At 51.6% G+C, this 16,219-nt stretch overlaps 1 protein-coding gene across 9 annotated transcripts in view; it reads right to left on the bottom strand.

Annotated features, from left to right (window-relative positions):
• ARMC3 (armadillo repeat containing 3) overlaps window positions 1-16,219 on the bottom strand; it is a 143,341-nt gene that overhangs the window by 76,418 nt on the left and 50,704 nt on the right. For 6 of the 9 annotated variants that reach the window (XR_009462671.1, XM_014608959.3, XM_019497709.2 and 3 more), the window contains 4 exons: window positions 16,079-16,204; window positions 3,544-3,612; window positions 3,031-3,206; window positions 1,483-1,677 (listed from right to left, as the gene is read on the bottom strand). Coding sequence is in view for 8 of the 9 variants with exons in the window: in XM_014608959.3 (XP_014464445.1) it covers window positions 1,483-1,677; window positions 3,031-3,206; window positions 3,544-3,612; window positions 16,079-16,204 (566 nt within the window). In the remaining variant the exon portion in view is untranslated. Of the gene's footprint in view, window positions 1-1,482; window positions 1,678-3,030; window positions 3,207-3,543; window positions 3,613-5,380; window positions 5,618-5,784; window positions 5,881-16,078; window positions 16,205-16,219 lie in introns of those variants that run through there. The other 3 variants (XM_059729075.1, XM_059729074.1, XM_019497735.2) reach the window with 3 other exon arrangements.

Below are 16,219 nucleotides of genomic sequence, written 5' to 3'. Positions count from 1 at the left end.
GTGGGGGCCATTTGGCCCCCATTGGGGGTGTACCCCTTGTGTGGGGGCTGAACCCCCCGTTAGGAGGTGTTTGGGGCTGAATCCACTGTTGGGGGCCAAACCCCTTGTTTGGGGGTGGTACCACTTGTTTGGGGGTTGAAAACCCTGTTGGGGGGGCAAACCCCTTGTTTGGGGACTAAACCCCCTGTTGGGGGGCTGAACCCCTTGTGTGGGGTCATCTCCTTGTGCAGCAAAACGTGTATTCATGAATCCATGAAACCTGTATTTAGAGTTCACTTTATTATTATGAGAAGAGAATTGCTTTACCACTGTAGCTATATCAATAAAACATTGTCCAACTGATCGCTGTCTCTGTCTTGCTCTCTCTCTTTCTCAGTATAGTGGTCTTTTGTTTTACTTGTGGAGGAACATGGATTTGGGGGTATTTTACAGAGTGACTTTGGGATTTTTTTTTAATCAGGGATTTTTCAGTTTTCCAACAGAGAACACCAGAATTCCTGCTAGGGAGGCCAGTGGCAGCACCCTGACTGCTCAGAGCTGGCACCTTGGACCCAGCTGGCTGTAGCTGACCTCCTGGCCAAATGGGGCCAGGAGGACATGCTTTGACAGTTCAAAGCAGGCCACCACACCCGGAACATCTTCCGGGCAATAGCTGCCCAGATGGCTGGGCAGGGGGCACACATGGCAGTAGTGCCATACAGAGGCCAACCCTGCAACCACAGTCCACTGGCAGCTGGCCCAGAGGGGCAGACACCTCTACTGGCTCTGCAGTTCCTATCTGAGTCTGGCAGGTGCACAGCAGGTCACAGCCAGGCAGCAGCCCCCACTGCCAGACTGCTGCAGTGGGTAGAGTGTGCAGGGAACTCTCACGGCCGCTTCAGCAGTAGAACTGGCACAAGGGGTAGTGTCCCCAGGTACCAACTGGCTGGGCCCCAGAAGCTCCTGAGAGCTAGTAGCCCTGAGCACAGGTGCTGGCCCTGGGCTCTAGCTCCCCCTGGCTGAAGGTGTGGGAGGAGCCAGGCAGGGTTATTTTGCCCCAAGTGGCACAATTTGCTCCACACCAACGTGCATGTCTGAGCACGTGTGCTGAAGCAAAAAGCCCCAGCTCAAATTTGCACAGCTTCTATTTGTGCTGCTGCAAGAGCACGTGCTTGCATGTGTGGACGTGCCCAGGAAGTGCAGAGAAAAAAAAATATTTTGTTTGCCTTTTCACAGAGATAGCATAAAGATACAATCCTCTGAAGTTGATTTATTCTCTAAACTTGTCATCTCCCTGATAGCATCAAATAGAGCAATACAATAAAACATGCTACTAGAACTTGTTTAAAAAATATATTATTTCCCTCAGTTACAGATTTTAGACAATGATGTTTCTTTCTCTTAGCTGGAATTTTCTGTGGGTGAAGTTTGGATAGAAAATATTTGACACCCACTTTTTCATGATTATTTTATAGTTGAATGAATATTTCTAGTAAAGTATACCTTAGTTTCTAGTATCTTAAAAAGATGATCTAATCCTTGATTTTCTCTCAGTATTATCCTGGTTTCTTTATCATTGCTAATTACACCCAGTGTTTTGAGTGCTAATAGCTGAATAACTGGATATTCAGATTTCAGCAGTTCCAGCAAAGGAGGAATCACATTTAGCTCACGAACTGCAGCACGACTTTGAAAATCCTGTAGTAAAATATGAATTTGTAACAATGTAAGTGAAACAGAAACAAAACAGCACACTGGTTCCTGTCTCTTCAGAAAAAAACAGAGAAACTATAGTTTCAAACATATAATGAGTTAATGCTTTGGAACGTGGAGCTCTAAAGATTTTTTCCATTTTGGCTAAGAGTGGATATGGAATAAAATATTCCAAAACAATGCTAAAAAAAATTCAAACAATTTTGTAACTAAATTATTCATTATACTGCCCCATTATGGCTGACGATAGACTCATTCTAAGAACTTATTGTTAGCATGTAAAGCAGGTAAAATAAGCTGAAAACACTTGTGTTCATTACAACTCGTGTGTGAATTTTTGGGAAAGTATGATAAAATTTAGTTTGATCATTTTAAATTATTTTAAATGTGAAAATAGAGGTTTTTTTACACTTCAAGGTATCTGCCCCATTTCATCTCTTTTCCATGCTTTGAAAACTTAAAACGGATTGTTTATATTTATGATTTTGTATGTGTATATATATATGTGTGCACACACACATTCACATATTGCTTGATGAGATTCCATGCTAAATAATATTAAACATGGTTAAGAAACAAAGAAGTTACAATTGGTTAAAACAGCACATTGCACATGCGCAGCATGTGATTTTTCCTTATCATTTTAAGCAAGCACCAGGTGCAGTTATCCTGATATACCCTACAACAAAGCCAACCAGATAGCAAGAGAAGAGAAACAGCAAAATGTGATTCAGAATAAAGACATGCTCTGATGCCCCAAAAAAGATAGCTTCATGAATTCAATTCATTATTGAACTGATTCACTTAAGCCTCTGAAAAGAACTACTATACAAATACACCATTCTTTTGCTAAGCAGCATATGGGTGACATTAGTGGTGATTGTGACCAAGTAGCCAGTGATAATACTTTCCTTCCAATTCCAGAAAGTAGGTGCCAACATTATTTACCTACAGTTGGAAAGAAGTTCAATCCCTAACTGTGAGAGCTTGTTGGCCAGAACCAGGCAAGACACACATTTTAATTACTTCATCTGTGCAGTTTTGTTCAGAGCTTAGGAAGAATGTTCTATAACCCTCAATTTTCAGCTAAAATCTTTCAAATTAGAAAAGGGATTTGCATTTTTTTTTAACATTTTGGGGTTTGACAGAGATCTCACACTTCTGTAAATCAAGAAAAAACTGCACCAAGGTCAACAAAGTTATTTTAATGGAAAACTGTAGCTAGAATAAGAATTATGTGCTTTGAGTTTTAAGTTCTTTAAATAAATCAATTAAGTCTATTTATTACAAGAAAAAAAAAGATCAATCTCTATAGAGAAATTTAAAATAATGTTTTACCTGAACCAAGTGATAGATGCATTCAGCTGAGTTCTTCTTAACGTCAGGATCAGGGCTACTTAGCAGTCTGATAAGTGGTTCTAACCCACCTTGCTCAAATATTTGTACTTTACTGGTATATTCAACTGCCATATGTGCTAGACAAAGACTAGCAAATTCATGGATGATAACATCTTCTACAGGGTGAAAATAAAGTAGTTCAGTTAGATTTTATATAACATGGTACATGTTCATTCATCCAACCGTTTAAAATATTATTTGAAAGTCAATAACATTTGCTGTTAATCTTATCTGACTTTTCTATAAATCTGCTATTTAATCTACATAACATGCCATACTACTCGTGAATAACTGAGCTGTGTCTATAAAAGCACAAGGTCAATCACTTATCTAAAATGTGTTATGACAAATCATAACTTACAAGGAAGCTTTCTATTAAATTGCCTGATCAAATGGCAACAAGAAATTACTTCTGACAGTATTTTTGTACAAAGAAGTGTCATTGCAAGTTACCTTCTGGCACCAACCGAGCTATGAGTGAATTTGTGACATCTAGCTCTCTTAATAATTTCTTGACATCACCTACAATGAAAAATATAAATATGAAGCTTTTTGTCTGGTTAAATCAACAGAACATATAAATAGAGCTGCTTCCCAAAATGAAAAACTAAGTAAAAACCTAATGAGGCTACTTAATGTGAATCCCTAAACGTAAGAAATTTACTGAGCTGGAAAGGCTCATAGTGGAATGGTGATGGGCACAGAACATAAAATTGGCAACCCAAAGTCTGTGGTCCAGATTCAGCCTGTAAAGAAGTCTGATCCAGCCCACAGATACCCGATCCAGCACAGGGAATCAGCGTCATAGAACTCTGCTATGCTGCCCACCCGTCCACAGCACTCCGCTCTGCTGCTCCACAGCATCTGAGTTTATCCTTGCTGCAGAGGGGCCAGGTATCTGGCAGCTGGTGACTCAGATGGTGGGGAGCAAGCAGAGAAAGATGGAGACATGTCACCTTACAGTGACATCCAGATCACAAGCTCCAGCCTGTGCCAGCAAAAGGTTGCTGGCCCCTCTATGACACCATATTGATTTACAAAAAGCATCCAAAAATGCCATCAATATTTAATTGAAAATGCTTTTTTTAACAAGTTATCAAACCCACTAATCATTGCAAAGACTTGGATGACAAACATGAAATGCCAACTTCTTGAAACACTTTTGCAGAGATTAAGTATTTTTATTGCACTAAAAATAATCTTTGATTTGTTTCATAAAGCCATCATTTTCTAATTTTCTGTTGACAACACAGAATCTCAAATGTAAAATAGGTGGGTATTGTTAAAAGCATGATAAAGACTACATATAATAGACTTAATTATTGTTGCCATTTGCTTAACACAAGCACTGTCAACAGGAGACCAGGGATAAATTCTACTTTACTTTACATGCCTAAATGGCATATGTGCAACCACCTAACTGCATATTTTGGCACTTAAACACCGTTTCAGATTTTATTTTGCCCTGTAGCCAAATATAATCACCCTGGGCACATCCAGACACGCACGGTTGTGCGGTATGTGGTGCTGCAAACATGTCTGCAGTGCCACATACCATACAGTCCAGTGTTCTTCGCACTGCATGGCATACTGCACAAGCGAGTGCTGCACTGGGCATTTTTTTCTGCAGGTTTTTTTGACCCCTGGATACCCAGGGGTCAAAAAAAAAAAAACAAAACAAACTGTAGGGGAAAAAAACTGGTGCAACGCAGTCTTGGCCAGTGCACACTGCTGAAAAGCGGAGCCGGGCTACCTGGGGCCACTCTGCAGCTGCCAGCCAGGCTCTGCATGGCAGAATCGCCATGACTGCAGGCCCGGGAACCCCCCAGGACTCCAGGTAAGGCTGCTGGGGCCAGCCCAGTGCTGGCCCCAGCCTCCCCTACCCCACCTGGGGCAACTTGCCACACGCCAAAGCACGCATGGCATGGGCGTTCCCCCGGGACAAGTAGCAGCAGTGCAAGGTGCACCACTGCTGCTTGTCCCTAAGGAACGAAATATCCACACATGCAGGCACATGTGCTTGCAGCAGCTCAGATAGCAGTGGCACAAATATGTGCTAGAGATTTGTGCCTCAGCACACATGTCTAGACATACACTTTGGTGAGGGGCAAATTGTCCCACTTGGGGCAAACTGACCCTGCATGGCTTCTCCCAGACCTTCAGCCAAGGGGAGCTACAGGCTGGGGCCAGCGCCTGTGCTGGCCCCAGCAGTACAACAAGCTGCCCTGGTGAGCAGCTCAAGGCTACTTGCTCTCAGGAGCTTCTGGGGGAAGAGCCTTTGGAAGCTGACCATGCCTCTTTCTGTCCCAGGCTGCTGCAGATGTTGCTGTTGCTGGTTGCTGCAAGCTTGGTTTCCAGGAGCTTCTGGGGAGAAGATGGTCCTTCCCTGCTTCTGGCTACTGCTAGCTGCTAGCTTGGTCTCAGAGCTTTTGGGAGTAAGATGGCCACACCCCTTCCTGCCTTGGGCTGCTGCTGCTGCCCCCCCTCTGGAAGGGGCCCACCGCACCCCAGCTTCTGCACCCCTGTTCCAGCCTGCTGCCAAGCCACAATTGGGGAACAGCCTGGGGAGGGAGCTTGCGCTGCCTGTAGACCCCTCCCACACCATCACTGCTGGAGCCTAAAGGTATCTTGCCTGCTCCAGCTGCCCTGGCAGGCCAACCCCCACCTTCACCTCCACTTCCACCAGAAGCACACCCTGAATGGCTGAACTGGACGGCTCCTACTATCACTGCTGCTGCTGTTAATGCTGTTGTTCTGCTGCTGCCCCCTCTCAGGAGGAGATTCCCTGCTGCACCAGGTGACACCACACCTGCACTGGGATTACTCCCTAATTGGCTGACTGCTCCTGCCCTGCCCCCAGAGCTACCTCACTGCATCTGATCCTGCTTTGTCTTCCTGCCTATGCCTGACTGAAGGCCTGAGGGGCTCCTGGACAGATCTTCAATAAACAAAGCCCCTCTACTGCTCCAGCCATCTTTTACATCTGCCTCAGCAGCCTTCTCTGTCTGTTCTTGCTCTTGTGTTGTAAATCCTTTGGTCCATTGCCTCTGCCCTGGTGTTTGGTGTGTGGCTGAGTAAGCCAGCTTGAGTTTCCCCAGCCCTTGTGTCTTCCACCTCCCCCCACATTCTCAAAGCACAGCCCTCCCATTTTTTTTCCTGTGGGGCTGTAGCTCCAGTGAAGCTTCATCCCCCTTCCTCTCTATCCCTCTTCTCCCCCAAAACCCGAGCCTGCCCCTACTAGATTCACAAGCCCCACTGGATATTTTTTTCTTTATTGTCTTCCCTGCCCTCATGTGAAATAGTGCCAGGGCAGGAACCTTCTGGGGGCAGATGCCCACATAGAGCTTCCTGCATCCCCAACTATGGGGGCACATCCCAGCCAGCCCCCAAGGGGATGCATGCCCCTGCAGCCTCCACCCTGGAGGTAGAGTCTGACCAACCTCCTCTGGGGGTGGAGAAGCCTGCAACCTCTGTCACAGGGGCAGGCAGGACTCAGATAGGGAACCAACAGGGCCAGGGGGTTTCCCATGGCCAGATCCCACCCCCAGAGGGGTTCCCTAGCCCCCTCTCCCATCATCAGGGACCAGGGGCAAGGGCAGTGGGAAGGGCTCCTCTTCAGCCTCCTCCACAGCTGATGGTGGGAAGGGCAAGGGCCCTGCCCTCAAGCATAGACCACCAGCACCTGAGGAGACCAGGTGTGCTACACCAGCCAGCACACCCACTCAGCCTGGCCCTGGCCCTAGCCCCAGCCCCACAAATATGGGCCTTTCTGGGGGGGAACCACAGCTATGCATAGGCAGCTGCAAGGAGATCTGCAGCTGGGGGGCCTGGACCCTCCATCACCGGCCCTTCCAGCTTAGGCGGTGGGGCCCCCTTTCTGGCACTCACCCGCAGGCACAGGATGTAATGCCAACTGCCCAAGCGGGAGAACCTGCACTTTGAGACCTGGGTGCAGGCCCTGGCTTAGGTAGTGGGGACCTCCAAGATCATGGTAGCCTCCCACTTTCATGGTAAGGGGATCTTTTTCCTTGCATTGGAGGCCACCACACAAGGTGGTGGAGAGGGGGCTCATGGTGGAGGGCGAATACATCCCCCTCAAGCCTCTAGAAGAGCTGGGAACCAGGGTGGTCCTCAGCTCCATCCCTCCCTATATCCCCAATTGGGCCCTGATCCCTCAGCTCCAAACCCTGGGGAGAGTTATCTCCCCAGTGGTGGCCCCCTTGCTTGGGTGCCAAGACCCTGGCCTCTGCCACATGCACTCTTTCTGTCACCAGGTTATGATCCAGCTGGTGGTGGGAGCACAGCTGGAGGCTGAGGGGTGCCTGGCAGTTCCTTATCAGGGGGCCCTGGTAAGAATTTTCTATACAATGGGGGACCTGTGGTACTTCCGGTGCCATACCCCAGGGCACTTGCATCATCAGTGCTCCATAGGCCAGGCAGGAAGGGCATCTGTGGATCCCATTGCCAAGAGGGGTGCCCATACCACCAGCACCCCCCCCTTCAGGCCCCCTTGGTACCCCAGTCACACCTACAAGCCGCACCGTGAGCTCAAGGGACCCCACCTCCCAACCAAGTTTGACGGAGTCTTGGGGAGGGCAGCAGCACCAAGGGGAGAGAGGGAGCAGGACCCCCCTGCCCTTAGTCATGCCCTCGTCAGAGCTGCCTCACCCCCAAACCCTCACCTTCTTCTACTGGAGCCTGTCCACCTGAGGACCACCGCATGGCTGAGTGGGTACAGGTCCCCTCCGGGCGCAAAGGCAAGAGGAAGACCCAGGCACAGATGGAGCCCTCTGATGTGGAGGACTCCTCTCCCCATCCCAAGACCACCACCCAGGGGGAATGAGTGGCCCAGCCTCTGGGGGCTTCCCCAGCTATGCCTGACACCCCACCCCTAGGAAAGATCAAATGGGTGATCCCTGTGGAGGAAGTTTCGGGGTTGCTAGACAGTCCCAAACAGGTGCCCATGAAGGAAGACCCTAATTCTGCTGACCAGGGCCTACCCCCTGAGACTACAGGTGCTGAGGCTGAGGCCTACCCAAAGGAAGACCCAGCAGTGGAGCTGCCTTCCTCTGATCTGGGGGATACAGAGGCCCTGGGGCTCATCCCGGTGAGTCCTGAGGGAGGAGGTGCCCTTTCCCAGGACCCCAAGGCAGATGCTGAGACCAACCCAGTGCCTATCAGGTCTCTTCCCTCCCCCTCCCAGAAAAACCTCACTTCCAGCCAGCCCCTTAGTCCTGCAACAGAGGAAGTCATGGTGGGGTCCCCTAATCAACAGGTCGATCTTGTTGGGGACCCTTCACAGACCCCCTAGGGCTCCAGCTCTACCCCACCATCTTGTGAAGGAGCCTCACCCCCACCCCTGTCCCAAGGGGCGGTGAAGCTCTCCCAATCCCAACCAGAGTCTGAGGTCTTAGCAAACCGGGGGATTCAGGTGGTGCCCCAGTACCCAAAGGAGGACGCCTGAGAACCAACAGGCTCCTTACAGCCTGCAGACATTTTGGTCCCACCGGTCCCCAGCTACTTGCATTTCTTGACCATGACTACACCTGCTGGTCTGCCAGCAAGGTACAGCTTGCCTTGGACTGCTGGGGAGATTTTGACAGCGTCCTCATGAGAGTGCTGGTGGAGGAAGGGAAGGGGCCCAAAAGCTGCAACGCCTGGATCTATAGGCAGGCCCACTGTTCTGTAGACACCCTCTATACTAACAGCAGGGCACTGCACAAGCCAGCAGACCCCATACCAGGCTATGAGATGTGCAAGGCCCCTGCTGAACCATGTACTCCACCCCCCCACCCACCCCCCAGCCCTGAGGTCATTTAAGATTGAGATCTTCAACATCCATGGCTACAGGAAGGGTCTCTGGAGATGCCGGGCGCTCTCCTTCCTTCAGAAGGGAGGGGACCCTGTGGTATTCTTACCAGAGACCTTGATGACTCCAGCTGATGAGCCTAATTGGCAGCTGGAGTGAGGAGGCAGGGTCTTTTTAGTCCCCTCTTAGCCACATCTTGCAGGGTGGCTACCCTGTTCTCCCCAGACCTGCAGTCGGAGGTTCTCCAGGATGTTGAGGTGGTGCTGGGCCGCCTGCTGCATCTCTGGGTCCAGGTGCAGGGGCTGGTCCTGAATGTGTACACCCCTGCAAGGGACCTGGAGTTGGTGGATTTTTTTCTGCCAGGCAGCCACATACATCAGCACCCTCAACCCTCGCAAGTGCCCGGTCCTTGGTGGGGACTTTAACGTCACCCTAGATGTGCGAGACTGGTGGTGCAGGAGCAGAACCAGGCCACCATGGGCATACTCGGGGAGATCCTGACAGACTACTCCCTAGTGGATGTTTGGCATGCCTGTCACCCTACTGATCCCTCTGCCTTCACCATTTCAATGTCAGTCTGCTGGAGGATGTGGGCTTCAGGGAGGCCTTCCAGGAGTTCTGGCTGGCCTGAAGGGAGCAACAGGCAGCTTTCCCTTCAGATCAGAGATGTTCAGATGTGAGGAAGGTGCGCATCTGGCTTTCTTGCCTCGTCTACACTCAGGGGCACACCCGGCAGAGGGAGGTGGTCCAGGAGCAGCTTGAGGGGGAAGTGCTGGAGCTAGAGAGGTGCCTGGCCACTGACAACCAACCCATCCCTCTGCGGAGAGTGTCGGGAGAGGCAGGAAGAGCTTCATGCTCTGGACAACCACCCTGCCCATGGTACGTTTGCCCGCTTGTGCATCCAGTTCCCTCGGGGGATGGACCGCGGCTCCCACTTCTATGCCCTGGAGAGGAGGTGGGGGGCCAAGAAGTACATCACCTGCCTTCTGGCAGTTGACGGCACCCCCGTCATGGATCTAGGTGAGATGCGCAAGTGTGCACAGGCCTTCTCTGAAGAGATCTTCTCCCTGGATCCAACTGATGCCAAAGCCTGTAAGACCCTGTGGGAGGGACTTCTGCAGGTCAGCATGGATGACTGGGACTGACTGGAAGGTCCTCTCACTCTGACTGAGTTTTTGGCTACCTTTCACCTGATGCCTGGCAACAAGGTGCCGGGCTGACCGCAGAATTCTACCAGGCCTTCTGGGACATCCTCAGCCTGGACCTTCCTGCAGTCTGGGCCAAATCTGAGGGAAGTGGGGAACTCCCCCTGTCGTGCCAGAGGGCCATGCTGACCCTCCTGCCAAAGAAGGGGGATCCCCATGACCTGAGGAATTGGCATCCCATGTCCCTCCTCTGCACGGACTACAAGGTGGCAGTGAAGGCCATCTTCCTGTGTCTGTGGGCCATGCTGATGAACGTGACCCATTCTGACCAGACATTCACAGTGCCTGGGTGTTCCATCAGCAACAACCTGTACCTGGTTCGGGACCTCCTGGAGTTAGTGCACCGGGAGGGCCTGTCTTTTGCCCTCCTATCCCTGGACCAGGAGAAAGTATTTGACAGAATGGATCGTGGGTACCTCACAGGCACGCTGTGGGCCTTTGGCTTTGGGCCCCGCTTTGTGCAGGGTCTCCAGGTACTTTATGCCTCTGCAGAGTCAAGCTCAACCTAACCTTGACGGAGCCCGTCCCGTTCAGAAGAGGGGTGTGTAAAGGCTGCCCACTGTGAGGCCAGTTGTACGCCTTGGCCCTGGAGCCCTTCCTCATTCTCCTGAGGAAGCGGGTGGCAGGGTTGATGCTCTGGGAGCCATAGGTGCGGCTGGCCCTGTCAGCATATGCTGATGACATACTCTTCATGGTCCAGGACTTGGGTGACCTGGCACAGGTGGAGGCCTGCTGGGCATTGTACTCAGCGGCCTCCTCTGCCTGGGTCAACTGGGCCAAGAGCTTTCGCTTGGCAGTAGGTGATGGTGGCAGGTGGGCTCACTCCCACCCGCACTCCGTGGGATCTGCTGCTCTACTTGGAGGTCTACCTGTCCCCCCACAGACCCCTCCCCACCAGAGAACTGGCAACAGCTGGAGACAAGGGTGGTGGAGAGGCTCCGGGCATGGACAGGGCTCCTGAGATGTCTCTCCCTGCATGGGAGAGTGGTGGTGCTGAGCCAGCTGACCCTATCCATGCTCTAGCACTGCTTACACACCCTGCCTGTGCCCCCTGAGGTCCTGGCGGGACCTGGCGGGACCTGGTGGGACTCCAGAGATGGACGCTGGAGTTTTTCTGGCTGGAATTGCACTGGGTTGCTGCAGAGGTACGGAGCCTCCCCTTGCGGGAGAGTGGCCAGAGCCTGGTTTGCCTGCACAGCCAGGTCCTGGCATTCTGCCTTCAGGCCCTGCAGTAACTGCTATATGGTGTCAGTAGCTATGCAGCATAGGGCCACCTGGGCCGCACTTTCCTCTGCCACTTCTGAGGGCTCTGATATGACTGGCAGCTCCTCGGCCTGTGGGCTTCTCCCTGCAGGACCTGCAAGCGCTGCCAGATTTCTATCAGGACCTCCTCCAGGCCTGGAGGCTAGTCTCTGCTTCCAGTTCCCCTGCAACAGTTGCCCAGGGTGCCGCCCTGATTGTCCAGCCCCTCCTCTGAAACCCCCAGCTGGAGGTGCTGACAGCAGAGGCACCCAGTTGCGACAGGTTGATTCTGCCTAGTGTCACCCATATTAGAGACCTCCTAGACTACAATAGGCAGGAGTGGGTGGACCCCATTTTGCTGGCCTGGTGCATGGGTCTACCCATGACACGAGCAACCTGCCATCTGGTCCAGGAGGTGAAATCTGTCCTCTCAACGCCCGTGCCTTTGTTGACCAGGTCCTGCATGGTGGCAGTCCCTGCCCTCCTGTGTCCTCCAGCCCACCAGAGTTTGTCATGGGGCCAGTGCCTCGCCTGGCCTCATGGCATTCCCTACTCCACCAATGGAGCAGGCTGGTGGACACCAACCCGGTCCACTTTTCTACCATCCATCACCACCTCTACATGCTCATACACCGCACTGTCCATCATGCTTCCCTCGCGTCCCACCGAGACACCAAGTGGCAGGACCTGCTCGGCAAAGGCATGGCTGGGGCACCCCAGTGGCTGAGTCTGTACTCCACCCTCATCCCACGAGCCACTGGGGACCTCAGCTGGCAGCTCCTCTATGGAGCTGTCACCACAGGTGTGTATGTGGTGAGCTTAATGGACACCCTGGTCTCCTGTCCTTTCTGCGGGCAGATGGAGACCCTAGCACACATGACCCTCAAGTGCACCAGGCTGCAGCCCCTCCACCTCCAGAACCTCCTCTTGAGGTTCTAGTTAAATTTCACCCCCAACCTTTTCATTTTTGGTCACCCCATCTGCAGTCCCACCAAGTCCGAGGACTTCCTGGTCAACCTCCTCCTGGCCCTCGCCAAGTGGGCCCTGTACTTGACCAGGAAGGAGGCTCTGGCCAGAACGGTGCCTGGAGACTGCAGGGCTGCTTTACTCTCACTTGTCTGTGCACATTTCCAGGCAGAGCACCAGTGGTTGGCATCCACCGGCTTCTTGGATGCCTTTGAGGACTGGTAGGTGGGGCCCAGGGGGCTCTGTTTGATATCCCCCTCAGGCGCACTTATTTTCACGTTTTGGCCCTTTGACCCACATGACACTCCTATCCTGGTTTTTTTCATTAACTGTCCCAAGTATTTTGTTGTAGTATTTACCCATTAGCCCCCCTACAATAGGGGCTACTCATTAGCTGAGTGGGCCTTAGGGCGCACGGTATTTGAATGTTACAAATAGACAGGAACTTCTGAGGCCCAGCCACTTAGTATCTGGGGACACTAGCCCCTTGTGCCTCCTGCACTGCTGAAGTAGCCCTAACCTAGAGTGGTCCCTGCACCCTCTACCCACTGCAGTAGTCTGGCAGTGGGGGCTGCTGCCTAGCTGTAAACTGCTGCCACCAGTGACAGCATCTGCTTCCCTTGGACCTGCAGCCCCCATGGCTGCATACCTGCCAGACCTGGATGGGGACAGCACAGCTGCATGGACTATGGTATGGGCACTGCAGCAGAGCCTCCTACACCTCTGAGCCAGCTGCCAGTGGGCTATGGCTGCACAGTTGACCTTCAGGTGGCACTGCTGTCATGTCTTCTGGTGTCCCCACTCTGCCATCTAGGCAGCTATCACCCAGAAGATGTGCTCCTTGCGGTGACCTGTTCTGAACTGTTGAAGTATGTCCTCCTGGCCACAAATGTCCAGGAGGTCAGCCACCTCATCTGCCCTCCAGCTGGGTCCCCAGTGCTGGCCCTGGGCAGGTTTCTCTGCCCAGGTCCTGCCACTTGCTTCACTAACAAAGATCCTGGTGTTCCCTGTTTAAAAATAGCAAATTCTCTGATATAAAAACCCAAATTCTCTCATTAAATTACCCAAAATCTGTGTTCTTCTGCAATTAAAAAGAAATGCCACTATATATATAGAGAGAGAGATCAGTTGGACAATGTTTTATTAATATGTTTACAATTGTAAAGCAATTTGGAAGCCTACCAGTGCCTCTATCATCATAATAAAATGAATTCTAAATATCTATAAACTTTGGCATTTGCTTTTGGCTTTTTATCATAGAAAAAATCAGAGTTGTTCCTGGCCACTTTGCTCATCAGGATGTGGGGAGCTGAGCAGCACTGATATGCTGGGGCTGTGCCCCTCACTCCTGACCTGCAGCCCCTGCATGCCCCCCCGTCCAGCTAGCTCTCTCCTAGTAGCAGCTCCATCCCAGCACCAAGACATAAGTCCAGCTATAGCTGTCCCACCCACTGCTTTGTGGCTCTGAGCAGTGCCAGCCCTTGCTGTTCTGCTCCCTGCACCTGTGCCCTCGTCCCAGCAATTCCTGGCGTTCCTGGAAAGCCATTGACTGGGCAAACCCCTTCCCTTCCAGGCCAACCTCCCCCTGCACAGGTTACTCTAGTGGGGCAGGGTGGCTCTAAGCCTGGCTCTGGCAGCTTCTCCTACAGAGGATGCTCTCTCTCGCTCACTCCTGCTGTCATCTCCACCCCTACCCCAAGCCCATCACACCCTGCAAGTGGTTCCTGGCCCCAGGAGCCCCCCAAGCTGGGGCCACATGTCCCAGCACTGGTGTGGGCATGGGGCAAGGCCATGGCTCCCACCAGCAGATTCCATCCTGCCTGGAAGCTGGGCACCCTGCCTGGGTGTGAGCTTTGTGGTGGGGATGTGGGGTTTGGGGGGAAGGGGTGTAGGAGTGTGCACAGAGTATGTGAGGTTTGGGGAGATGTGGGGCTTGTGAAGGTAATTTTTGGGTGTGGGGGGACTGTGAGGGTGGAAGGGACTGCTTGGGAGGGGTGAGTCCCCTTCTGCACAGCACACAGTCCCACCCCCCCCAACGCAGCAGTGGCCTTTGGGGCACTCATGGCCTGCTGCAGCCACAGCCCCGGCAGCATGCAGCACCACCTGAGACTGGGAGCTGCACATGGTGCTGGCCTGGCCACTGGCACATACTCTCAAACAGAGCCAGGTTGCTTCTGCTGCCATGCGGGGCTCCCAGCACTACACACAGAAGCCACATGCTATCAGGCCAGGTCTGGTCCTGCCTGCATAGAGCCAGCCTGGCCCAACAGCACGTGGGGCACATGGAGGCAGGACCCAACCTGGCCCAAGAGCATGCAGCTTTTGCATGCAGTGCCAGGAGCCCCGTGTGACAGCAAAAGCAGCCTGGACCTGCCTGAAGGCACATGCCAGTGGGCTGGGCCAGTGCCCTGCACCATATATAGCCCCTGGTCTCAGGTGGCACCATGCAGCTGGGGGTCTTTGCCAAGACTGGCCACAAGCACCGCTGCTGCTGCCACTGCTACTGCAGGGGGGCTGTGCGGGGGACTCACCCCTCATGAGCAGTCCCCACAACCCCACAGTCCTCCCCACCCCCACGCCCATACTTACCTTGGATGGAGCCTGTGTCCGAGCAGCTGCTGCAACCTTGCCCCACTCCTGTTTGCCCCAGCGCACTGAGGCAGCATGCTGGAGCAGCAGGGGCATGCGGCAGGCCTACAGACAATCTGTCCACATCCTAGAGCATCTCTCTGGAGGACCCAGCCTCAAGACACATTCCAGGAGTGTGCCCTGTACCTGTTTTTCCCAGCAGGATATTTTTTGATACCGGAATTTCCCAGTATCAAATTTAGAGTCTGTGCTGAGGGAACAGGTTTTTTTTGTTCCCAGCATGTGCCTTGTAGCATCTCAAACTACAAAGAAGGGAGGCCTTCCCACAGTATAGCCCAATAGTCTAGTGGTTAGGGCACTCACTTTAGGAAGCAAGAGATCTAGGGATATCCTCACCCAGAGTGGGTGTAAACCTACAGCTCCAGGAAAGTGCTATAAGTTATAATTCAAAGATTGCTTTGGTTGATACCTTTTATAAGAGCAAAGAAATCCCCCGGGCTTAGAGGGTCTGAGAAGAAAAGCCAGCTGTGACCTCAAGATGAATAACTGGGTGAGCCTGGGTATCAGTAGTTTGGGCCTGCAGTGGCTAGACCACTAACAAACCACCCAAGTATTTACCCACCTTCTTAGGTGTCTAGGCCATGGTAAGCTCCATGCTGCTTCAGCTATAGTGCTATCAGCTTCTGAGCTAGCTAGTTAAAAACTAGCTTAGGTACATATATACCTGTAGACATACCATTAGCTGTAATTTAACTAAGACACTTGTTGGAGATGGTAAATACCGATTCTTGTTTCTCTCTGTTTTCTGTGAAAGGAGAGAATGTATTCTACCCATACTAGTTAGCCAGGAGTTTCATATGCTCAGGCTTTTTCAGACATACTAGGCTTTCAGCAGTTAGAATTTAAACTGAACATTCACAACATGTTAAGTGGTTTAGAGCTCTACCAGAAATGTTTTTTACCCTACGTCAACAGAGTTACACCAGAGACAAATTCCCCCCCACCCACTCCACTTTTTTCCATGTGGATATTTTTTATTTTAGTAAGGTATCAAACATTAACAGGATATTTTAATATGTACCAAATTTCCTTGTTTTTAACATCCCATAGATCTCTGCCAACTCTGTTCCTAAAAATAACAACTCAATGAAAACTTTTCAAAATTCAAGAATCTTACTATTCGAAGCCATGATACCAAATACCATGGTAGCGTTTTTGCGAACAATTGGATCTTCATGGGAGATTAGTTTAAATAAAGGTTCCACTGCTCCAAGACTCAGGAGTGTCACTTTGTTTTCATCACCTAAAAAGTAATTAG

This window comes from Alligator mississippiensis, chromosome 5 (genome assembly GCF_030867095.1).
Source record: "Alligator mississippiensis isolate rAllMis1 chromosome 5, rAllMis1, whole genome shotgun sequence".
Lineage (NCBI taxonomy): Eukaryota > Metazoa > Chordata > Crocodylia > Alligatoridae > Alligator > Alligator mississippiensis.
This window is presented reverse-complemented; position numbering and strand designations above follow the sequence as displayed.